The sequence below is a fragment of the Alnus glutinosa genome, chromosome 5 (genome assembly GCF_958979055.1).
Source record: "Alnus glutinosa chromosome 5, dhAlnGlut1.1, whole genome shotgun sequence".
Lineage (NCBI taxonomy): Eukaryota > Viridiplantae > Streptophyta > Magnoliopsida > Fagales > Betulaceae > Alnus > Alnus glutinosa.
In genome coordinates, this window is record NC_084890.1 from 33,077,783 (window position 1) to 33,103,575 (window position 25,793).

General features: G+C 41.3%; 1 protein-coding gene across 7 annotated transcripts in view; it reads left to right on the forward strand.

Annotated features, from left to right (window-relative positions):
- The window catches only part of LOC133868422 (membrane-bound transcription factor site-2 protease homolog), a 36,359-nt gene extending 12,501 nt beyond the window's left edge, over positions 1-23,858 (forward strand). For 4 of the 7 annotated variants that reach the window (XM_062305309.1, XM_062305315.1, XM_062305314.1 and 1 more), the window contains 2 exons: positions 10,238-10,403; positions 22,239-22,648. In XM_062305309.1, the coding sequence (XP_062161293.1) occupies positions 10,238-10,402 (165 nt within the window). In that variant the 3' untranslated portion in view covers position 10,403; positions 22,239-22,648. Of the gene's footprint in view, positions 1-10,237; positions 10,404-22,235; positions 22,649-22,816; positions 22,882-23,403 lie in introns of those variants that run through there. The other 3 variants (XR_009900332.1, XM_062305310.1, XM_062305311.1) reach the window with 3 other exon arrangements.
- The last annotated feature ends 1,935 nt before the right edge of the window (positions 23,859-25,793 follow it).

Genomic DNA, 25,793 nt, shown 5'->3' on the forward strand with positions numbered 1-25,793 from the left:
TCCCTTAAAATATTATGTAATTAGTAGTCCAGATATAGGGAATTCTAGTCAGTGAAACAATGGTGTGGTCTGTGAGTCGTTTGTCTGTTGAGTCTAAGGACTTCGACTTGTCGGTGGTGGGTGGTTGTACTGGGATTCGGATACGAGAAAAATGCAAAGGAGTGACGAGGTCTATCCTTCTACGTAGAGATGAGGCAGTCTGGTTGGTCAAGTCGTTTGATGAGTTAGTTTCGGTTCAGGATTCTAGAGTCTTTTGGAATCAATCCGTTGCTGGCTTCCCACGTATTCTTGGACAACAATGCTCTAATAGGCATGGTTTTTTCCTGCTTATTGAAGAATATGAGGGCAGGAAGAAATATGGTTCCATTTTAGTGCCGAAAGGGAGATACGGTGAGGGTTGGGAGAGGTTTGAGGTGGAGCTCCGCCTAGCCATCAGTCATCTTCAAGCGGATCAGTCCAGGGTCACAAAGCAGATTAGTGCACCGAATGTTCTACTAGCTGGGACTAAAGCGGAGACAAGGAGGAGTTTTGCAGAGGTGTTAACTTCGACTCGGCCAGGGAATGAAGAGCTGTTTGGTCTTTCCAGTCAGCAGTTAGCAAGAATTCCAAGGTGGTTGGAAGGTTCAAAGGAAACAGAGAAGAAGGAACTTTATCAGGTGCAGGATCCGGTTAAGGATTCTCGTGCTCATGCAAAGGCTCCTGTGTGTCCGGCCCCTTCTTCGTCGATGTTTCCTCTTTCGGCGGCTCACGATAGCATGTCCAGAGAAGTTTTTCCGGCGAAGGGGTTGAAGAAGAAACCAGCTCTGATGTCTCACGCATCGGGAAAGTCGCAGGACTCATTCCCAAGGAGAGAAGCTGCTGGGTCTGCCAACACGTCTTCCGCTGCTTCACGCAATGTCTTCTCTGGTGATAGGCTAGGGGTTCGTAGGCTAAGGGAGTCGTTGGCAGTTCTGCACGAGGAGATAGGCCTTTGTCTCACGGATCTTCTCTTGCTGGAGGAAGGACACCTGGATTTCAGTCAGAAGCAGTTTGCTTCTCACGCTGCTCCTAAGACCAAGCAGGCCTTTATGGGCTTCAAGGATACCCGGCCCATCTCCAAATCCTCTAAAATGGCCCATGATTCTAAAGGCAAAGCCCCACTGGGTTTTCCCATTAAAAAGCCCAAGTTTATTGTTAAAACTAAAGCTGGATCATGCCTAAGACCCATTCCGACCCCTGTGTTTTCTTTGCATGCTGGAGCGTCAACTTCCGCAGCACATCTGGTGCGTAAAGCCAAGGATTCCGGCGCCTCTGCATGTGGGTCTGGTCCAGATCATTCCAGTCGTGGTTTTCAACGGGTGTATCAACGCCGGAAGTCTGGAATTTCTAAGGCTATTTGGACAAGAAAACAGGGACAGGTCACGGTAGTGGGTCGGAGCGTGAGGGATGGGAAACCAGAAAATTCCCTTCGGCTGAGTATGCCTGAGGTCGTGGTGTGTGGTGAAGAAGGAGAAGATACAGCAGTGGCTATTCAGGTGGACGATGGCTCTTTGAAGGGTAACATCATTACTGAAGTAGGGGAGCAGGTATCGGGAGTCTTGCCGGAGCTCCTGGTAACAGAATGTTCTTGTAATGAGATGGGTGCTCCTGCTGTGGGTACAAGCTCAGTGACAAAGATGATGGACATTAACAATTTGCAGATGGTGTTATGCGAACCTGTTTTAGTGGGAAATCGAGGGGAGAGCTGCCTTGGGGAAGATGCTGGTGTAACAGATGAGGGAGAAGTTCTACTGGACAGTGGTACACAGGATGTTAGAAGCGATCTCCTGTTAGAACTAGTAGAAAATAATTCTAACGAGGAGGGGGCGAGTGGTGCACCGCTGGAAATCACACCTTTGGCAGCAAAAGGGGGAGAAAAACTCAGGATATCACCTAGATGGGTGGTGGAAAAAGTTATGAGATGTTATCAGGCTATCGGATTATCTTGCGAAGGATTTGAGGACAGAATGTTAGCTATGTTTGAGGAGATAGAAGCTGCTGGAGGAAGATCCTCGGCCAGTCCTCAGACTTTGTGTCCGTTGAACAAAGAGGCAAAAGGGAAGAGAGAACTAAACAGGTTGGCTTGGTCCTTGAATTATGAGAAGAAAGGGGCTCTATCGGCTAGAGGTCGCAACAAAGGAAGGGGTTCTGTATGCAATTATGATGCCTAAACTAATTTCGTGGAATGTTAGAGGGATTAATGAGATGAAAAAAAGAGTAGAAATTAGAGGGCTTCTAAGAGAATGGAGGGCGGATATTGTTTGTTTGGTGGAGACTAAGATGGCAATAATCTCAAGGGAGGTGGTGCGGAGTTTATGGGGGTGTAATCAGGTTGATTGGTGTTATTTGGGAGCCAATGGAGCATCGGGTGGGATCTTACTTATGTGGGATAGGAGAGTGGTGGAGAAATTGGAGGAATGTATAGGTAGATATACGGTTGCTTGTTCTTTCCGCAACATTGGTGATAATGTTTCTTGGGCGTTTGGGGGGGTTTATGGCCCTAATGATGACAGGGATAGGAGGGATTTATGGATTGAGTTAGCTGGATTGATGAATTGTTGGGAGGTGCCGTGGTGTATTGGGGGAGATTTTAATGTTGTTCGTTTTCCGAGTGAGAGGTCGGGCATGGCCAGTTTCTCAGCTGCTATGGAAGAATTTTCAGACTTCATCTTCATGCAGAACTTGGTGGATCTACCTCTTCAAGATGGCCAATTTACATGGTCGAATAACCACACATGGTCTAGAATTGATAGATTCTTAATTTCTGTGGAGTGGGAGGAACACTACCCCGAAGTAGTCCAAAGGAGGCTTCCAAGACTTCTGTCCGATCACTTCCCTTTGTTTTTGGATTGTGGGGCACCAAGAGGAGGAAAAAGGTCTTTTAAATTTGAGAACATGTGGCTGAATTATGAGGGCTTTGTTGAGCAAATCAATAAGTGGTGGTTGTCTTATGAGTGTTCGGGTTCTCCAAGTCACATTTTGGCGTTTAAACTGAAGGCATTGAAGACGGACTTGAAGAAATGGAATGCTGAAGTGTTTGGTGATATAGGGAAGAAGAAGAAGGAATTATTGGAGGGCATTTGTGAGCTGGATGCAGTTGATGAAGACCGAGGCCTAGAGGAGGAAGAGAAGGTTCGCAAGATAGATATGTCTAGAGAGCTGGAGAAAACTCTTCTGTGTGAGGAAATAATTTGGAGACAGAAATCCAGAGCTTTGTGGTTGAAGGAGGGGGACAAGAACACAAAATTTTTTCACAGGATGGCCAACTCGCGTCGCAAATTTAATCAAGTGGATTCTATAAGTATAGATGGTGAAATCTCCAATGACCCAAAGGAAATTCAGGAGCATATAGTTCAATTTTTCAAAAACTTGTATGTTGAGAATTCTTCTTGGCGGCCAAGGGTAGAGGGCCTTTCTTTTCTTTCAATTGATGAAGATGAGAGTAGCTGGATAGAGAGAGGGTTTGAGGAGAAGGAGGTGTGGGAGGTCATCAGAGATTTCAATGGAGATAAGGCTTCGGGCCCCGACGGTTTCACTATGGCTTTTTTTCAGAAGTGTTGGGATATCTTAAAGCATGACATTATGGCTGTTTTTGCAGATTTTCACTCTCGAGGCAAGTTTGAAAAGAGTTTTAATGCTACTTTTGTCTCTCTGATTCCAAAGAAGAATGATGCTGTGGATGTGAGTGATTTTCGGCCTATCAGTCTTATTGGGGGAATTTATAAGATTATTTCCAAAGTCCTTGCGAACAGGTTTAAATCAGTGTTGGGTAAGATTATCTCAAACACCCAAAATGCGTTCATTGGTGGTCGACAAATTTTGGATTCAGTGCTTATTGCTAATGAATGTGTGGATAGTCAAATCCGTTCAGGGGAGTCTGGGTTGCTGTGTAAGCTGGATCTGGAAAAGGCCTATGATCATGTGAATTGGGACTTCTTACTCTACTTATTACAACGTTGTGGCTTTGGGGAGAAATGGAGAGCTTGGATTCGTTTTTGTATCTCTACGGTGAGATTCTCCATCCTTGTCAATGGAACTCCGACGGGTTTCTTTACTAGCTCTCGCGGGTTGCGACAAGGTGATCCTCTGTCGCCTTTATTATTTGTGGTGGTTATGGAGGCTTTGAGTCGGATGTTGGCTGCTGCGATGGAGCAGGGTTCGATGACAGGCTTTACTGTGGGACATAGTGAGTCAGAGGCAATAGTAGTGAATCATTTATTGTTTGCTGATGATACGTTGATTTTTTGTGGAGCGGAAGAAGAACAGATTCGACATCTGAGGTGCATTTTCCTTTGTTTTGAGGCAGTTTCGGGATTAAGGATTAATTTAGGAAAGTCAGAAATTGTTCCTATTGGTGAGGTGGAGGATGTTGAAGGGTTGGCCCATCTTATGGGTTGTAGGGTTGGATCGCTTCCTATGACATATTTGGGTATGCCTTTGGGTGCCTCTTACAAGTCCGTTCGTACTTGGAAAGGGGTGATTGAGAAAATGGAAAGGAAGCTGGCTGGTTGGAAGCGTATGTATTTGTCAAAGGGCGGTCGGTTGACTCTTATTAAGAGCACGCTGTCCAATATCCCCACGTATCTCTTGTCGCTGTTCCCTATTCCTTTGAGGGTGGCTAATCGTCTTGAAAAAATCCAGAGGGATTTCCTATGGGGTGGCATAGGGGAAGAGGCCAAATTTCATTTAGTGAAATGGAACAGGATTTGTACTCCGTTGCATTCAGGTGGATTGGGAGTTCACAATCTTTCCCTGTTTAACCAAGCTCTTTTAGGTAAATGGTTGTGGAGATATGGTAGGGAGAGAGAGGCTCTATGGCGTTTGGTGATTGACGCCAAATTTGGGAGCCTAAAGGGTGGGTGGTGCTCTATTGAGGTGTCGGGTTCCTATGGAGTAGGGGTTTGGAAATATATTAGGAAAGGGTGGGAGAAGTTTTGTAATTATGTTCGGTGTGTGGTAGGGGATGGCTCATATATCAGTTTCTGGCATGATCGGTGGTGTGGGGAGATTTCTTTGAAGCTTTGTTTTCCAGTTCTGTATAGTCTTGTGAGGAACAAAGCGGCTATGGTGGTAGATAATATGGCTGTTCATAATGGCAATATTCATTGGAATGTTCTCTTTACGCGGCAATTACAGGACTGGGAGTTGGAGATGGTGCTCTCTTTCTTCGAGCGGTTGTACTCCACTCCGATTCGACAAGGAGAGGGTGACAAGTTAGTTTGGAACCTCTCTTCAAGGAGCTATTTTGAAGTAAGGTCATATTATGAAGCACTTAGTCGGAAAGAAGGTCCATCATTCCCGTGGAAGAAGATATGGTGTGCTAAGGCTCCGACAAGGGTGGCGTTCTTTGTATGGACTGCAGCTTTAGGAAAAATTTTGACTCATGACAATCTACGAAAGAGGAATATTGTGGTTATTGAGTGGTGTTGTATGTGTAAAAAGAAGGGGGAGTCTATTGATCATCTGTTACTTCATTGCGACACCGCCCGTGAGCTTTGGAGTTTTATGTTTTCTTTGTTTGGAGTTGAATGGGTCATGCCACAATCGGTGATGGGTTTGTTGACTACTTGGGGTGCTTTTCGAGGGCATGGCCTAGCAAAAAATGTTTGGCGTTTAGTTCCTCACTGTGTTTTGTGGAGCATTTGGAGGGAGCGGAATGCGAGGCTTTTTGAAGATGTCGAGACGGTAATGGTGGTTTTAAGGAAGCGTCTTCTTAACACGTTATATCTATGGATAGCTCCCCATCTTTGCCACCTAGGTGTTTCTACTTTTGTAGACTTTCTTAATTTATTAGTTGTTCCTCCTGTTTAGGGGCTCTCTTGTATACTTCCCGTGTATTAGGGTTGCGCCCCTCTGCGCTTTTTTATTGAATTTTAAATTACTTATCAAAAAAAAAAAAAAAAAAAAAATATTATGTAATGGGCCCCTAAGATAACCCTTTTTCAGTATGATCCCGTTAGTCCCTCCTATTATGAATAAGAAGTTTTAATTTGCATAAGTGTATGAGGATTTTCCTTTGGGGTAGTTTGGGATAGGATTTCAATCATCTCTTTGTTTGATGGTAGGTGTACTCACTCTTTATTTGGTGGGGTAATTACCTTCTTCTCTTCATCAACTACCAGTCATTATCAATATGTCACCATGAACTGACACATCGACTAAAAGAGAGCATGAAACTATTATTTACATACCAAAACCCTCATTCCGTTAGTTAAATTTGTGAAAAGACCAAATACCCTAACTTAAAATCAAAATTTACATAAAATATCCTCAAAGTTTTAAAAAAAGAAGCAAAAAACAAAGGAAACCGGCAGCCACCCTCTTAGTGGGAGGGGGGGGGGCCTGCAAGCCACCTCGGAAACTGGGGTGGCCGCGCAGCCACTGTTTTTTTTTTAAAATATATATTAGTTTTAATATTTTTTTTTATTAAATTATTGTTTTAAGGACATTTTTGTCTTTAAACAAAATTTAACGTCTAAAAATCGCATATTCCGTCCGATTTAACGAGATTCCCTAACGGAAGGGGGGTAGCGGTATGAAAATAATAGTTCCATGCTCTCTTTTGGTCGAGGTGTCAGTTCGTGAAGAGGGAAAATATAATTACCCCTTAATTGCTGGGTTAGGGCTTAGAAATTTTGTGATTTTGAATTAGAGTCCAATGGGTAAATGGTTGTAGAGGTTCAAAATGTAGAGGAATGGCCTGGAATGTAAGGCGGTTAGTGTAAAGTATAGTGTTGAATATGATGGTACCTTAGAGTTTAGGAGTTCTCATGGACTTGTTTCGTCAAAGAGTATTTGAATTGGTGAGAGTTGTTCGGCAACCATATATTTTTTGTTTTTTTAAAAAAATCATGGGGGTTGATAGTAAGGTGAGGTTTTGACATTATGTGTAGTGTTGGGAGATTACTTTCATGTTTTCAAAATCTTTTTTCACAAAGTGGATGATAAGGATGCTGTAGTTGCAAAGAATGTATGATCTTGTAATAAAATAATGCACTGGTGTCCTAGTTTTAAACCTTAAGATTGAGAGATGGATTCTTTGCTTGGTTAATCAAAGCGCCATCAAAGGTACATGGAGTGAGGGGTTAGGGAGAACAAGTGAGGTTCACAGAACACTAGCAATAGAGAGTTTGAGGTGAGACCTTATTCATCCGACATCTACTTTTTGGTTTGGATGGTTATTCATCAGGAAATTCTTACTAGCAATAATTACATTAATGGAAAAACATTTTGGTTTATTGGTGTTATATGTGTTTTAGAAAGCTCGGCCTGTCCTGTCATACCCATGCCACCATACACAACAAAACCACCACTAGCACCACACACTAAGAAAGCACATTACTGCCACCCCTTGCAGCCAAAACCACCATTCACCACACCATCAGCAATCGTTATAAAACCCGTCCAAAACTGCTAAACCAAGCCACACTACACCAACAACCATGATCACAATACCCCATTACTACCATAAATTATTTTGGGCGGAAAATGTAAGTAATTAGTCTTGAATAGGGAGGGATCTAGAGGTTTTGGACCAGATCTTGTTGAAGAGGGCAAGGCAAGGAGCGAGACCCAAGCTGTGAAGGAAAAGAGAGAGAGGGAAGAGGAATTTAGCGATGGAGGGAGAACCATGACTCTCTCGTCATTTAACAATGATGAAGATGTCATGATCGAGGTGGTGGATAACTTCAGGGTCGGATTTGAGCCTAAGTAGAGGAGAGGAAGGGGATGTACCATGGAGATTGAGGTGGGGAAGATGGCAGTTGCTGAGCGAAATGGGGGGAATAAAGAGGAGAAAACCCCTAAGATTATAAAGTTTATATAGATACTTAGGGTGAGGTGGGTTGGGGTGACGAAAACTTGCCTACACTGCAAAATTGGTTGGATTTAAAAAGAAAACCCTGTTCCCTCCCCATTTGGGGTTAGTAGTTGGGTCCCAATGTGGTGGGGCTACATTGCCACCCCTATTTGCAAGGGAGCATTGGGATTTGGGTTTTACTTTATTTGGTATTAGTTGGGTGTTCCTTTTTATTTTTATTTTTTATGAATGAGGTTAATGAAAGTTGGCGTTGGAATTTTTTCGACAAAAATAGATGACTGGCTTGGAATAGATGTGCTTTTTATGCTCGATGTGTAATTTTTCACAGGAAAGAATTGATGAGCCTTTGAAAGGGTTGAATAGCCATTGTAATAAGCTGGCCTTCCTCAGAATCATTTATACTTCTGTATATGAGTGGTATTCCCTACACAACTATTACATTTTTAGTCTTCTTTGGTGCTTGCTTTCTTCTAGCTCTCTATGGACTCAAGTCTCGTTTTGACACTCTTTTGATCTATGCAGACCATAATTATCTTGTTATCTTTCATTGAATAGATTTATCTGGTGGTGGGGGGGGGGGGGGGGGGGGGGGTGAAGTATGAGATCATTAAACCTTTTGTAGGTGTAATTTCTCATTTGGCCGTTAACACCTTTTAACAGACCTAATTGACTTGTACAATATAGCCGAAAAGGAGGGGAAGTTGGCGAAAATTTCCCCCCTATCATGATTTCTTAAGAGAATCTTGGATGGAATAAAATGAATATAGGCTATGATAACTAATTCTTTTATGTGGTCTAACAATCGGGATTTCCCTTCTTGGTCAAAGGTTGATAGGTTACTTGTTTCCCCGGAATGGAAAGCTAAGTTTCGTGATTTATTTCAGAAAAGGATGCATGGATTGTGCTAAGATCATTTCCCCATTCTCCTTGACTGCAGTGGTATTTAGGGGGGCAAAAGATCTTTTGAGGTTGAAGGTTTTGTGGATAGGGTGAGGCTGTGGTGGTCTTCTTATTGCTTTCAAGGTTCCCCTAGCTTCATCTTGACTTGTAAACTTAAGGCTTTGAAAAATGATTTAAGAAGCAGGAATGAGCAAGTATTTGGTAACGTGGAGGCTCATAAAAAAATTCTTTTGGAGGAGTTGCGTGTTCTTGATGGGTTGGAGGAAAAGAGAGCTTTAGTTGCTGAAAAAAAGTTGAGGAAAATCATGGTTGTTAGTGAGCTGGAAAAACCTACTTTATTGGAGGAGATCAGTTGGAGGCAAAAGTATAGGGCTCTCTGGCTAAAAGAGGGTGATAAATGCACAAAGTTTTTTCATATGGTGTCCAATTCGAATAGGAGAAACAACTCTATTGAGATGCTGTTTGTAAATGGCTCAGTTTCTTTTGACCAAAACGCTATTAGGGATCGCATTGTGCAATTCTATGATGGACTGTTTTCAGAATAGTTCAGTTGGCAGCCCAAGCTGGATGACCTTGCTTTCGACGCCATAGACGTGTAGGAGGCCTCTTGGTTAGAGAGTTCGTTTGAGGAGAGTGAGGCCATTGAGGTAGTAAAAAGTATGAGTGGAGAGAAGGCGCTAGGTCCTGATGGCTTTATTATGGCATTCTTTCAAGATTGTTGGTGGATGGTACTAGGAGCGCTGCTTTGTGGAAGATGGTGCATTCTTGCCTCTTGTGGTGTCTTTGGAGGGAAAGTAATGATAGAAGTTTTGAGGACCGTGAGAGGACGCCAGAGGAGTTTGAGTCTCTCTTCTTCTTTTTTTTAATCTTTGGACAGTTGTGTTTGTTTATCCTTTGGTACTTTGTTATGATGATTTTCTCTCTCTAGCTAGCTAGGTGTTTTTTCTTATATACTTTATATGTACCTGTGTGCGCCTTACGCTTTTAATGATATTTCGATTACTTATTAAAAAAATAACTAAGTGGGTGGCAAAGGATTGCTTTTAAGGCTGCTTGTGATATTGTGCCTTATGTGAACTATGTGCCTTTTTGTTGTGTTTTATGTCCTTTAAAATAGTTCTTGGAGTTCGAAGATGTAGAAACACCGGTGTTGGAGTTGCGTAGAAATGTGCTTAACACTTTATTTTTATGGGTATCTACTTATCATAGCCTTAGTCGTGTTACTTTTGCAGAGTTTTTAAATTCATGCTCTTCTGTTTTATCATTTTAGGAGAACTCTTGTATACTTCCTGTGTACTAGGGTTGAGTTTCTCTACGTTTCTTAATGATATGACATTATTTATAATAATAATAATAATAATAAAAAACAGTTCTTGGAGTTACAAATTTGCGGGAGCACATTTTTGAAAATTGGTTTGTCGAAAATATCCTCCAAAAAACTCATTTTTAAGGAAAACCAAAATGATGTTCTCTTTTCTCTTATCTTAATAAATTTATCAGGTCTACTTTCTGGACGGAGAATCTCTTCTAGAGGTGACCCTTTGTCATTTCACTTTGCTGAGCTCAAGCAAGAGGGAAAAGGTTCTTCAAGTATGTCTTTTGGGAGGGACGCTCATTTCCATCCTTGTCTTTGTGAGAATCTTCTACAATCTTTTCTATGTGTAAGGTAAATGGTGCTATGTTTCGCTTTTTTCTGAAAATGTATTTCACCTTATTAGCTTTTCTGTAGACTTTGCTTTAGCATTTATCTGCTTTGAAAAATCATAATATATGATTTAAGAGCTTACATAGTGAAGTTATACCATAATTTGTTGAATAATTCACGGAAGAGAATGTGCAGTTTCATCTGGACTGTTAAATTTTTAAATAATACTCAACATTAAGCAGGACTTCTGTTATGATAATGAAAAGGGTTTGGAATACTGAGATTTTGTCTGACATAATTAAGACAAATCACTAATTAATAATACGGAAGCGTAAAGATCTTCATAACTGTTTTTCAAAATTCAATGTAAGATCTTCATAACTGTTTTGGGGTTATTGAGGGTTTTGGGGTTTATGAGGGTCTTGTTGGGTTCTACTTTATGGGCTAGCTAGGTTGTTCCTTTGTATACTCCCTGTGTACCTAGGGGCGCCTTATGCTTATTTAATGAAATTTCTATTACTTATCAAAAAAAAAAAAAAAAAAAAAATTCAATGTAAGAACATAAAATATCATAAATGGTTCTCATAAAATTTTCTCACGTGCTCAACTGTACTTATCAAAAACATGATAATAACATAAATTATTCAACCCAACTCCCCTCCTACAACTAGGCATTCCGGCTGCCTATTAAGTTCGCTCCAACATTTGAGAGGGAAAAACAAAATGAGAGTGAAAACTTCTTTTTTAATAAGTAATTGTAATTGAGTTCATTAAAAGCGCAGAGGGGCGCAACCCTTATACACGGGAAGTATACAAGAGATCCCCTAAATGGGACGAGAAGAGAATAAATTTAAAAAGTCTACAAAAGTAAAATCATTCAAGTAACGATGGGGCACTATCCAAATATATAACATATTAAGCAAACGCTTTTGTAGCTCCACCATTGATGTCTCTACATCTTCAAAGAGCTGCGCATTCCGTTCCCGCCAAATACTCCACAATAAACACAATGGAGCTAACCGCCAAGCTTCTTTAGCATGACCATACCCAACCGACGCGCCCCAACTAGTCAACAACTCCAACACCGTTCGTGGCATCACTCACTCTACCCCAAATAAGATGAGAATGTAACTCCAAAGATTACGGGCGACTTCGCAGTGAAGCAACAAATGATCAATAGACTTCCCATTCTTTTTACACATACAACACCACTCAATCACTACGATATTCCTCTTACGCAAGTTATCATGCGTCAAAATTTTATCCAAAGCTGCTGACCATACAAAAAAAGCCACCCTAGTCGGAACCTTAACACGCCAAATACTCCTCCACGGAAAAGATGGGCCATTTCTTCTAATCAGTACTTCATAAAAGGAGCTCACCTCAAAAGAACCCTTTTTAGAGGGGTTTCAAACTAACCTGTCGCCCTCTCCATGTCGAACATAAGTGGAGTAAATCCGATCGAAGAAAGAAAGAACCATCTCTATCTCCCAATCCTGGATTTGCCTCGTAAAAAGAACATTTCATTGAATAACTCCGTTATGTACGATCAAGTTATCATCTACCATCGCATCTTTGTTCCTCACAATACTAAACAGAACTGGAAAGCACAGCTTCAAAGAACTATCCCCACACCACTAATCATGCCAAAAACTAATAAGTGACCCATACCCCACCTCAAAACGAACAAAATTATAAAACTTCTCCCATCCTCTCCTAATATGTTTCCACACACCCACTCCTTAGGAACCCGACACCTCTTTCGAACACCACCCACCCTTTAGGCTCTCAAATTTTGCGTCAATCACCAATCGCCATAAAACCTTTCTCTCCCTACCATATCTCCATAACCATTTACTCAGAAGAGCTTGATTAAACTGGATGAAGTTGTGAACTCCCAACCCACCTGAATGCAAATGAGTACAAATCCTGTTCCATTTTACTAAATGAAATTTGGCCTCATCTCCATTACCACCCCAAAGAACAGCCTTTTGAATATTATCAAGACGATTAGCCACCCCCACTGGAATAGGAAATAGCGACGAGATATGTAGGAAGATTGGAGAGCGTACTTTAATAAGAGTTAGCTGCCCAACCTTAGACAAATACATACGCTTCCATCCAACCAACCTCGACCTGACATCCAAGTAGGTGAGCCAACCTATCGATGTCCTCTACTGCACCAATAGGAACAACTTCTGATTTTCCTAAGTTAATCCTTAAGCCCGAAGTTGCCTTAAAGCATAGAAAAATACACCTCAGATGTCGAATCTGTTCTTCTTGCGCACCACAAAAAATCAACGTGTCATCAGCGAACAATAAATGATTCACAACTAAAGTCTCGGACTCCCTGGATCCCACTGAAAATCCTGTCAAATTACCCTGATCCAAAGCGGCAATCAGCATTCGGCTCAAAGCCTCCATAACCACCACAAACAAAAAAGGAGAAAGAGGATCTCCTTGTCGCAAACCACGAGAGCTATAAAAAAAACCCAACGGGGTTCCATTCACAAGTATAGAAAATCTCACCGTAGAAATACAAAAACGTATCCAAGCCCTCCATTTTTCCCCAAAACCACAATGGTGTAGCAAATATAACAAGAAATCCCAATTTACATGATCATAAGCCTTCTCCAGATCCAACTTATACAGCAGCCTAGGGTCCCCTGATCGAATTTGACTATCCACACATTCATTGGCAATAAGCACAGAGTCTAATATTTGTCGACCACCAATAAACGCATTCTGAGTGTTGGAGATAATCTTGCCCAAAATTGATTTAAATTTGTTCGCAAGGACCTTTGAAATAATCTTGTAAATCCCCCTACCAAACTAATAGGGCGGAAATCTCTCACATCTATGGCACCAGTTTTCTTAGGAATCAAAGAGACAAAAGTAGCATTAAAGCTCTTTTCAAACTTGCCTCGAGCATGAAATTCTGCAAAAACAGCCATAATGTCAGTTTTTAAAAAATTTCAACACTTCTGAAAGAAAGCCAAAGTGAATCCGTTAGGACCCGGCACCTTATCTCCATTCAAATCCCTGATCACATCCCACACCTCCTCCTTAAATGCTATTTCTAGCCAAATGCTCTCACCCGCATCAATGGATAAAAAGGATAGGCCCTCCACCCTAGGCCGCCAATAACAATTCTCAAAGTACAAATTGTTATAATATTGGACTATATGCTCCTTAATCTCTGCAGGATTCCTGAAAATTGTACCATTAATACTCAAAGAATCCACTTGATTGAATTTACGATGTGAGTTGGCCACCCTGTGAAAAAATTGTGTTCTTGTCCCCCTCCTTCAACCACAAAGCTCTAGATTTTTGCCTTCAACTCATTTCCTCAAAAAGAAGTCTTCTCCAGCTTTCTCGACATATCTACCTTTCGAACTTTTTTGTCCTCCTCTAGGCAACGACATTCTTCAATTAACTCCAGCTCTCGAATACCCTCCAATAATTCTTTCTTCTTCTTCCCTACATCACCAAACACTTCTTCATTCCATTTCTTCAAATCTGACTTCAAAGCCTTCAATTTATTAGCCAAAATGAAACTTGGCAAACCAGAAAACTCATTAGACATCCACCACTTTTTAACCTGCTCAACAAAACCCTCATATTTCAGCCACATGTTCTCAAACTTAAAATACCTGTTCCCCCTCTTGTTGTCCCACAATCCAATAACAAAGGAAAATGATCAGAGAGAAGTCTTGGCAATCTCCTCTGTGACACTTCAGGAAAGCGTTCCTCCCACTTCGGAGAAACTAAGAACCTATCGATTCTAGACCATATATATTTTTTTTTGATAAGTAAGAATACTTTATTAAAGAAAGCGTAAGGCGCCCCTAAGTACACAGGAAGTATACACAGGAACAACCAAAGCTAACCCACTAAAACCCAATAGAACCAACAAAACTCGAACCCCTCGAAAACGAAGAAAAACCCCAAAACAAACTACATAAGAAACCAACTAAGAACAAAACAACCCACCACCCACCCACCAAAGCACACAAACCTACATCATGTGTGCCTTGCCTTTCCTACTCCTAGAAGGAACTTTAGCATCACCATAATTGATGGAGCTATGCAAATTTAGTAGCTCCCTTTTTCCTTTAGACTTTTGGTGCGCAATCATCTTCTCCCGCTGAAAATCTTCTTCCATGGCATCCCTAATTGCCAAGGCCTCCTCCCCAAAAGCCCATTCCAATGCCCAATCCAAAGGCGATCCATCCCAATAGTCATCTTCCTCCTTCTCCCAAACTACAATCTCCCCGTTGTGATCAAAACCGAAGAATCCAGTTCTCTCAACGGAGCAAGGAGAGATGCAGCCACTCGAAGGAGAGGAAGGTCGTACCACCCCGACCTCCTTGACCTCCCGCGGCAAAACGGGAGGGACTGGAACACTCGGGGGAAGATAAAGAAATCCGTTCCTAAACAGTCCATTTTTTTCTAGAAATTCTGTCTTCTTTTTCGCACGAGCCTCTCCACCCGTAACCTTAAGAAGAACAGGTTCTGCGGACAGCTTTGAGGCTTCCAAAGAGTCAGCGAGAAGCCCATCATTCCAGACCACTGAACACTCTGCCCTGAGCTCCCTAGCCCTCCTGACGTATTGCTGAAATGGTCGACTAGGCAGCAAGGGGGAAGGGGAAGAACGAATCTTCTTCCCCAACTCAGAAGCCCCTGAAAGTGAAGGAACAGAAGAGTCGGAGAGTTCTGCACCACACAGAAGCCCAGTCGACGTTGGAGGAGCAACCAAAGTCGCTGGCGACTGCGTCTTCACAGTCGACAGAGGTGGGAAGACGAACAGAGGAACCGACTTAACCAGAGACGACCCACCCCCAGATCGATCTTCGCACAAAGGAACCCCAACGGGAGACTCCGACGGATTGAGATCGCACGGCCCAGAGGAAGTCACCAGCGTCGTCTTCGTCGAGAAGCTCGGCGTCCGTAAGGAATTAGGTTTACTCAAGAAGCGACCCAAACGCAATCCCTTTCGACTCCGTCCGATTCTTGTAAGTTGGCCCAGAATCATCTTTGCAGCCCGGCCCAAATCCAAGTTGAAACCTATGACCCGCTTACTCCATGTGCGCAACTTTGAAATTTCAAATTTCAAACTCGCATGTGGAAACAAGGTCTTACCCATCGAACGGTGAGGCTGGTCCTTACCCAACAGATCAAACGAAGGAGACTCCAACGTAGAACAGTCCAATGCCGACCTTCGATCTGCATCTATCACCCTCACCGTCAGAAGAAGGTCAAGCTCACACACTGGCGTAACCAATCTCCCGGACAAACAATCCCCCACGAAAGGCGCCTTCTTCACGCCAGCGGCCGAGCTTGCCTTCAACACCTCCACAAAGGAGTGCCCCTTTGTGGAAGGAACCAAACCCGGCCAAGCCTCTACTTTCTTCTCCTTAATCTCCACCGACTCATGCAAGAACCCATCCCCCCCGCCCATTGATGCTGAAAAGGAAACAACGATCTTCCTCAACTCTTCGGAGAATTTGATCCAACCCCACCCTCCACGTCCCTCAGGGATCAGAATAAACCCTTTTCGGCCACCCATCCCGAATGAAGCTGCCTCTAAGAAACGGCCGGCTTGGTTACACCCTCTTCGAGCAATCAAGACTCTTGAACCTTCCCTGAATGATTTGATGAAATCTTGACCTTCCAGAAAATCCACAAGAAGCTCCAATGTCGAAGCCAACCACTCAGAGCAATGAGAACTAATGAAAATTTCGCCGGAGAAGCTTTTTCTCTTCTCCCCCACCCTCAGCGTCGACGCCCCTTCCAGAACCGAGAAGACAAAAGTCTTCGACTCCACGGTAAAGCTTAACTCCATCTCATAAAACACCCAGAATCCAAGCGGCCGACCTAGAGAATGATTACATTTTCGACGAAATGTAGCCACAGTAACGAACCCCACCACCAGACACCCCTACGCGAGCGACTGGCGCGACCCACAAACACCTGATGCTCAACACTCTATCCCCGTACAGCAACCGGGCCTCTGATAAGCGAATCAATGCAGCCACGAACGTAATGTCCTCTCACACGCCGCCACTATGGCACAGAGAGAGAGAGAGAGAGAGAGAGAGAGAGAGAGAGAGAGAGAGAGAGAGAGAGAGAAACGTGACTTGGCGTTTACCACTCTCTAGACCATATTTAATCTTCCTGATTATTAGACCAAGTAAACTGGCCATCTTCAAGGGGTAGGTCCACCAAATTATGCATGAAAATGAAGTCTGAAAACTATTCCATAGCTGCAGAATAGCCGGCACTACTAGATCTCACTAGGAAAACGAACCACATTGAAATCCCCCTCAATACACCAAGGCATCTCCCACCAACTCATCAATCCAGCTAATTCAGCCCACAAATCCTTCCTATTCCTGTCATCATTCGGACCATAAACCCCCCCAAAAGCCCAAACTACATTATCTCCAGTGTTGCGCAAAGAACAAGCAACGGTGTATCTACCCATGCATTCCTCCACTTTCTCCACCACCCTTCTATCCCACATTAACAAAATCCCACCCGACGCTCCATTGTCGCCCAAATAGCACCAATCAACATGATAGCAACCCCATAAACTCCTCACCACCTCCCTTGAGATAACTGCCATCTTTGTCTCCATCAAGCATACAATATCCGCCTTCCAATCCTTTAGAAGCCCTCTAATCTCCAATCTTTTCTCAATTGCCTTAAGCCCTCTAATGTGGAAACGTTCCGCATTAATATTTTTGGCGTCATATAAGCAAGATGGACCCCTACCCTTTTGCCTGATTCTAACATAATGATTTGAGAAGGAAAAACAAAATGTGAGTGAAAACTTAATAAGCAATATACCCAACCAATTAAAAACGGTTGAGTTAAAACATTTCGTAATTAAAAACATATGTTTAGAAATAAGTTTTCTTGAATAAAGTTTTTTCTTCCTTAAAACTTAACACAAGCCATGATTTTGAACCCTTAAATTTTTTTCTTTGACTTGTTACTTGCTGCCTCGCATACAATTACACTTCATATGCATGGAGTTGGGTGTAATCCCGAATGACCCAGCGCTACCCATATTTGCGGGTGTGCCATACATGGGTTACCTGATTAACTTTGGATGCACTCAATGTGGTTAAACCTTGGCGATGGACCACACAGTGTGGTTGCACTCCATCCTAGTCCCGATACAGTGCTCTTTTCATTCTGAGGCCGAATATTTTAGAACTTTTCGTACCTTAACACACGCTCATTCCTTTCTTTTCTTTTCTTTAAACTTTCATTCATCTTATCATAATATAGCATGTGCTGAGATGGATTTCCTTTCCTCAAATAAACTTTCCTTATAGAGGGCACAACGACGTAAAACCATTCAAGTGATAGTATCTCTTGTGTATTAAAATCTTACTTATTATAAATGCATTTTGAAACAAGAGATGGTAAACACAGCATTCATAAGCATTTGAAAATATTTATTGAGATTACTCATGCCAGTGTAAAACATGGATAGCAGTAATAATATAATTTAAATGAACATTTGAAAGGGGTAGGGCATATTACTTACCTCGATAGCTGGAAAATAGTGCACACTGATCGGCTACTAATTACATGAACCAATAGATTTCAAGTCACAACCTTAAACTAAACTACAAACTATCCTACTTAGGAGTCGGTCCTAAGTTAAGTTGACCTTTTTGACATTTCCTTCTTTCTTGAGTCATTTATTCATATTAATTAATACCCTAGGCTTCTTCTTTTTTCTTTTAAAAAAAGTTAATTTAATTCAAATTTTTATTTGATTTAATCATTTTTTTTTGACTTACGGGTCTTGGGCTCCTCCTTGGGCCTAGACCATTTTTCATGGGCTAATTATTCTTTTTTAAATGTTGAAACTCATAATCATTGGCCCGATTTAAATGTGCCCCAATTAATTTTTAACGGCCTTCACATTACTTAAGTGGGGGTAATGGGCCAAGATTGGACCACTTTGACCTTGCTACCTTACTAAGGTTATTCTAACTAAGGCCCAACAGTACACTTAAGCTAATTAACTTGGGCCAAGACGCATAACATAATAACTTAATTAAATTGGGTCTAATTTAAAACACTTTTATGGACCAACCTTTAACTAAAATGGATCAAAGACATGTAAACAGCTTTTTATGACTTTTATGTAGAAAAAAGGATCAAAACTCTGTTCTTCGATGTGCTTCGCGAAATTTTCAAGGCCATCGTATTCATTCGAAAACTGATTAGAGATCCGCTTTGCAAATTTTTGATTGGTTAAAATTCACCAATCATAGGAGACAATTGGCATGAAATTTTTATGCCCCTTATTTATTTTTACAGAACTTTTTTGAGTCAATAATTCATTTGATGATTCTAGGTTTAGGAAAAACGATCAGAATCAAGTATTACTGAAGCACATGGGTTTGGCTAGGGTAATTTTTTCCCTTGGCTGAATTCCTCATGTCATTTTGTTTTTGGTTTTGCAACACTTATTGAAAAACAAAACCTCTTAATGATTTTAAAGTTAGAAAATTAAACGCATGAAAACCTAAATCAAGAGCAGGGTTTCGGCTAGGGGAATTTCTTTCCTTGGCCGAAAGCTGAAACACATAGTATGTGTATGTGTTTTCATGTAAAAAATTTAAAAGGATGCAAATAAACAAAATCATACATAACCTCATATATTCAATCAGTTAAAAAGACACGGCCATGAGGATTTTTGTTCAACAAACAGTTTGAAACATCAAAACATGATTGAAGCAACATGGCATATGTAAATAAACTTGAAGGAATAAGAGAGAATTTACTTACAAAGATTGTGGCTCTTGAAATTTTTGGATGAAAAACTTGGAGCTCTCTCTCTCTCTCGCGTTGTGGAGTTTTAAGAAAATTAGGGTTTTGGGGTAGAGCTTTCAAACCATGCGATTTTAGGACATTTGGACTAAAATTTTGAAACTAAAAAATCTTGATAGACCAATCCCATGTGACGTGATTTAGGAGGGATTTTAGGGTTTGATTTTTGAAACTCAACTTTTTGCTAAATCCTCCCATGGGGTGTGTGATTAGGTGGAGGAATTTTTAAAGTTTAAGGCTAACCAATTTGTTAAGGAGGGATTTAGGAGTTTGATGGGATTTTGAAGATAGGGTTTAAGTTTGAAATTTTTACACATGATTGATTCATTATGTGAGCAGTGCGTGGTGGCGCGTTTGTTTCGATCCCTTTCGGGGGTTGACGTCTGTGGTTGGGTATGGAGAGCCAGTTCTATGTGGAGGCTAAATCTTTTCTGTTCTCGATGGGACAAGGGTCTGCAGAGCTCATGGTAGCGGAGAAGCGGAAAGCTTTCGCAAGGGTAGTTCTTTTGGGCTCACGTTGTACTGCGTGGCTGCTGTTGATGGTGGAAGAGGTTTTACGAAATCCTGAGGTTGAAGATTTCGTCAAGTCTTTTAGGCAGGGGTCTAAGGTGACCATCGTGCAGAGAGGTGGGAATAGGTCTGGCCGTTTCTTGGAGGTGGTGGTCTACGCAATGGGTGGCCGGAGAGGCCTGGTTCTGTTTCCCAAAGGACGTGATGGGCGGGGTTGGAGTCGTGTTTCAGGCGAGCTATCTAAAGTCTTGGCATTTCTTGAAGATGATGGGAAGATGGGTAAGGCAGCTGGGTCTATGCCGTTCACGGAGATGCTGTGTATGGCAGCTCCTGTCTCTGTCAAGGGCTACAAGAAGAAATGCGTTGGTGCGTACGGTGTATCTGAGATGGAAACGCGGCAAGTGGTGGCTGGCTTGGGGAGTTTTGGAGGAGAATTTTCCGATGGGTCTGGACTGCTCCACGGTGGTTTGGCAGCCGGTGGATTGTTTTGCTTTGGAGAAGCAATTGTTTTGTCCCCTAGGTAATACCCTTCGTGTTTCTAATGGCTCTAGGTGCAGTTCGACGAGTTGCAGAGTTATAGAGGGTGATGTTGACCCCTCGGCGTAGGAAATGATGGACTTCTTGATCTCTTTGGGGTGTGGGTCGATTGGACTCGCAGGCTTACGCCGATATTGGGCTTAACCGCAAGGCGGGCCGGATGCTCAAGAGGGCTAAGGTGGTTTTAAGAAGGGCCTGGTTTCGGGTAGGGTCCAGCAGCTTGGGTTCCAAGTCCATTACCAAGAAGGCTGTTTTGTTGGGTTCTGACGCTGTTGTGGATTCGAGCTTGGTGTCTTCGTCGGGTTTTGGAGAGGCTAATGGGCAGCTCTTGGTTACTCGTGCAATTCCTGGTCTGTTGTCGCTGGCGGCTGCCAATGGTCCTACTTCGAGTTCCCCTGGTCCTATTCCAGCATATTCTGGGCTAAAATCTTCAGTGAAAGCCTTAGGATTCGATGCTTTTGTGGTTATGGGTTCTGCGACTTTAGGTTCAGTGTCGTCGGTGGCTGCGTTTGGTCCTGTCCTGACCTCCTCTAGTCCTGTTCTGGAGTCTTCTGGGCCGAAATCTTCTGTGCACGCCTCTCTCCCTTTCGATCAAGCTTCCTTTGAACAACCCATTGCGCCAGCCTTCTTTTTGGGGATTGATTTGGCTTTTAAGGTAGACTCGGCTAATGAGGGGTCTTTTTCGGTAGGGTTCTCCTTCGGTGCCACTTCTTCGGGGGCGGCCGCTTTGGGTGAAAGGCTCCGCTTTTCTCTTCCGGTGATGTCGGAGTGTGAGGCTCCTATCTACCCATCAGAGTCCAAATCGGTGCTGAGATACTACCGTAGATCGAAGGTAGGCAGAGGAGCTCAGTTGGACGCTTCTTTGATTGACGAGGCCTTGATGGCGATCAGTGCTCTGATGGCGGTGCCTTTTGGTGCCCAACCCTTGTCGGAGCCTGGTGGGGGGTGTTAAAGTGTCCCACATTGCTAAGAAATCCATGTTTTGTAGACTTTATAAACCATGGACACCCCTCATCTCTCAAGGCGTCTTTTGAGAGTGAGTAAGGCCCATGAACTTTTACATGGTATCAGAGCAGGTTCCTTTGATAATGATGGGCCTTTTCCTCCCGTTGTTGAACATGTGTTTGGCCAAAGATGCCACACGTGAGTGGGCGTGTTAAAGTGTCCCACATTGCTAAGAGATCCTTGTCTTGTAGACTTTATAAGCCATGGACACCCCTCCTCTCTCAAGGCGTCTTTTGAGAGTGAGTAAGTCCCATGAACTTTTACAGGGGGAAGGTCATTAAGACTCTCTTGACTAGCCTTCTTTGGCGTGGCTTCCTTCTCCCGAGCGGAGTAGGTGGGTCTCCTATCTCTTTGGCTCAGTCTGTGGGTGTGAATATGAGGGGCGTTGGTGCCCCGCCAAGGTTTGGGGGTCTCCCACGAGGGGAATGTGAAGGTCTTTTTGGATTTATTGGCTTCAAACTGATGTGGCGCAACATCAATAGGTTTCAATCTCTACTCCCAAGTTTAAAGGGAGTAGAGAGGTGAAAAACTTAAGAGTACTCGATTAATTATGATGCTAAGGGTTTTGGTTCTAGCCGGGGCAAAGGCAAGAGTGCCCTTGCTGTGGTGTAATGGTGGATTTTGTGGGCTGGTTCCTGATGGAATGTTTGGGTTTTCTTATGTTCTTGGGTTTTGTGGTTTTTTATTTTTTTCTTTCTTTTTCATGTTTTGGGGTCCTTTTTGTATACTTCCAGTATGCTTAGGAGCACCTTTGCACTTTTTATAAATTTATCTACTTACCTATAAAAGGAAAAAAATTATTTATTTGTTAATTAGTTGTTTAGTGATGTATCAGTATGTGGAATGCGTGATTAATCATTGTTGACAAAGTCTTTTGTTCATCATCAACGTAACCCACATGAATTGCTTGGCCTTGCATTCTTATGGGACTGCTGTTGTCAGCAGGCAGCTTTGCTGTGTGTTTCTTATGGTGGTACTGTGGTTATCAGTCTCATCTGAACAGGCTGGTTGAGGTTGTGGAGATATTAGCATTGGGGGTGGATGAGGTTTCTGTGATCACAACGGTTGGATTTATCTATATTTAGGATGAATTTTAACATCACTCAATCTGATGGATGTCTCACATTCATCTAATGAGCACCACAACTTTCAAAAGTTTGTGGACAATGGTTTTGTATTTCTTTCTTGATAGACCCTGCGTGCTATTGTCTTTGTAATGATCTAGTGGAGAAAGATGATACTTTCATGATACAGAAAAAATGATTCTTCTTCATTGATATGCACTATGGGATTCAACTACATGATTCCAGAATCATTATTACAATATTTGAAATAACTAGTCAAATTCTTGCACATTTTGAGCTACTCTCTGTCTTGCTTTGGGTTCTGTTTCTCTTTTGGATATTCTAATCCGGTGTTACTAATTCTTGATAGGTTTAGGCAGTCTTGTAGTTGGCTTTTCAATTTTGTAGTCTCTCTCTCTCTCTCTCTCTCTCAATGTTTTTTCTCCGAGTTTGTTTCAGATATCACTTGACCAACATTTGGCTTCCATATTGATCTCAGCATGTTGTTGAAGATGAACTTTTAGGTAATGCATCTACGGAATAAAGCCTTCTTTTTTGGTTTTCACTTTTCTTTTTCTTTTGATGTGCACAACATCCAAATATGCAAAGACTTTAACATGCAAAAAATAAGCCATTTAGAACCTTTTTTTTTTTTTTTTTTTTTTTTAGTTGAATGAATTTTTATTGGTCGCAGAGTACTTAAAACCATTTAACATAAATAGTGATGCCAATGCTTTTCTATCATGTTGCACTTTTTTTGTGGTGGTAAAGACTTATTTACTAATATGCTTCTCGGCTCTTCTGTTTATACGTTGCCGTAATTGTTGGACTCGGTTGTTTATATTAAAAAATTGAGAACCTTATGGCTATGATCTTTTTCTTTTATTCTTTTGTTCTTTTCTTTTCAGTTTCATATACTGGAGTACCAATTTATATCTTTACCTCCGCCCTCTAAACCCTAAAAATGCTTACCTAATTTTGTAGATAAGTTTCTATATTGTAATTTTTTAGACCTTTTTTTGTTCAAATTCCAACTTTCTACACAGAGTCTGTCTGATTGGGCCACTCGCGGAATAGTATGGCGCTCTGGAGTTGCTTAAATTAAGGAACCGATTGAACAAATTTTACTGTTGTGTCTTCTCGTGCAATGCATCGGGCAAGGTTTTTGATTTTTCTTTTTCTTTTTCTCGGGCGGTGGGTCTTCTGACTTCTGAGGATTAGACCGTTCCCTCTCTCTCTCTGTCTCTGTCTCTGTCTCTCTCTCACTGCCCCCGCGTTGGCGGCTAGAAAATGCAGGCCTGTTTGGTTGTTGATTTGAAAACAGGTGTTTTGTTTTCAAAACAGCCAAACATGTTTTGCCACTGTAATATGCTACTTGTTTTAAAAACAAAAATATGGAAAACAAAAACAGGAAGAAACACAAAAAGAACCTGTTTCCGTGTTTTATTTTATTTTATTTTTTAATATCAAAAGTGATGAAAACATGCTGCGAGTGTTTTAAGGTTTTGACCGGTCGGAAGTATTGCCTGCTTTACGTAAGATAAAAGGGTTATCTTTTTTAATTACGGTAATTATATTTAAGAAACTAGCACGATTGGTCCTCTGGTCGATTCCCAACTTTGCTAATAATTTTTCTTACGGGTATAGAAAAGAAGTCTGAAACAGAATATAGAAAAGAAGCAGAGCTATTGCTGCCATATCTATATATAATCAAGGGGAAACTGATACTTATTTTTCGTATTTAAGAAGCATCTAAACTTCCTCCACCACTTAATTCAGGTTATCTGCAAAGAAAATCGTAAGAGACAATTTAAAGAAAAACACAATTGAATTCTATGAATAGAGTGTTAAAATTTGATATATTTTTTTTTAATCATTTAGAAAGATAATTAAATGATTAAACTCATCATTTGAGACAAATACTAACTTAACATGCTATCAAAATGATAGTCCTGAAATTGAATCTTCATTTTTCACACTTGTTGAGAGGAAGTATTGATCCATATATATATGTCAGGAGAAGTGGTACAACATTAATTAAATTTTCAATGGCTTAAGCATTAGTACTTAGTAGAATGGTTTCTTGTTCTCGATCTTCGCTTAGACGAGTAACAAAGCAGGAGCTTTGCATACAATGCAACCCCCTCACATGCAAAAAGAAATCGCTCCAGGTGCTTTTTCTTTTTCTTTAACAGAAAGAGCTGCACTTCATGGGCCATGGCATGCTGTCAGCCACAGTACGATGGATTACCCTTTTTTTTTTATTTTTTATTTTTTATTTTTATTTCTTTTACTTTTATTTTTGTTTTTGTTTTGCTTAATTAAGTTTTCAATGGAGTTTGGGTTAGAAAAAAAAAAAAAAAATCTTATTTGGAAATTTAATTGTTGTAAATAGAAATTACTTGCTTTCGTTATCCACAGATAATTTTTGTAAGAACTCTATAATTAAACCCAATTATTTTGGATTGTGAGAGATGAATTTGTGAGAAGTAAGAAAGGAAGGTAAAATTAAAATTAATTTTCTCTATATCTGGATGAGGGATGTCGGCAAAGAGGTTGTTATGTTATCCAAGTCCAAACATTTGAGATATGTTGATATAATTATCATGAGCGGACCCGTCTAGGTTCTTGTTGTCTGGTGCTTTAGTAAATAAAGAACCATTTATGATATTGTGACGTCTAGATAGAGAGTGTACGTTAACCTCCCAACTACCTTTTCCTATTTCTTTTTATCATTAAAATAATAATAAATAAATAAAATGATAACACATCTTCCATTTAATTTCTTTTCACTCTAGTCCTTCCTACCGAACTTTAAGAAAAAGAAGAAAAAAATAATAAAAAAATAAAAGACGCTTTGCATTTTATTTTGTCATGATATTTCCTGGCAAACTTCCATAACTACCTGTGGCAAAAAAGAAAACTACCTTAACTACCGCGAGTTTCGCGTCACATGCGCTCCTTACATACGCAGAAACACACATTACACACAACAAATACGTAAAGTAATGAGCCTCGTCAATGTCAGACGACGAAACTAACAAAACCACAGCTATTCTGAATCGCGCCCACGTGTGCTGTCGGCCTATTACCTATTTGACCAGGCAGCAGATATGACACTCACATGGCCCTTCAGATCGAGCTCCATACGACCAGCCATACCCTACGCATGGAGAAAGAGGAATTAAGGAACACGTACAGCTCTCTCTCTCTCTCTCTCTCTCATCATTATAACGAAAATCTCTTTATTTTAGGTGGACCTCAAAATATATCCCAAAATTTTCTTATGATTCCAAGAAGACCATTGAAAATGGCCGTAGGAATCATTATTATTATTTTTTTTACCCGCTCTTTTGCTTCTTTTTTTCCTTCATTATGTCAAGCCGTGTCTGTTGCAATGTGAACCATGTTCTTGAAAAAGTATTGAGTCTTTATT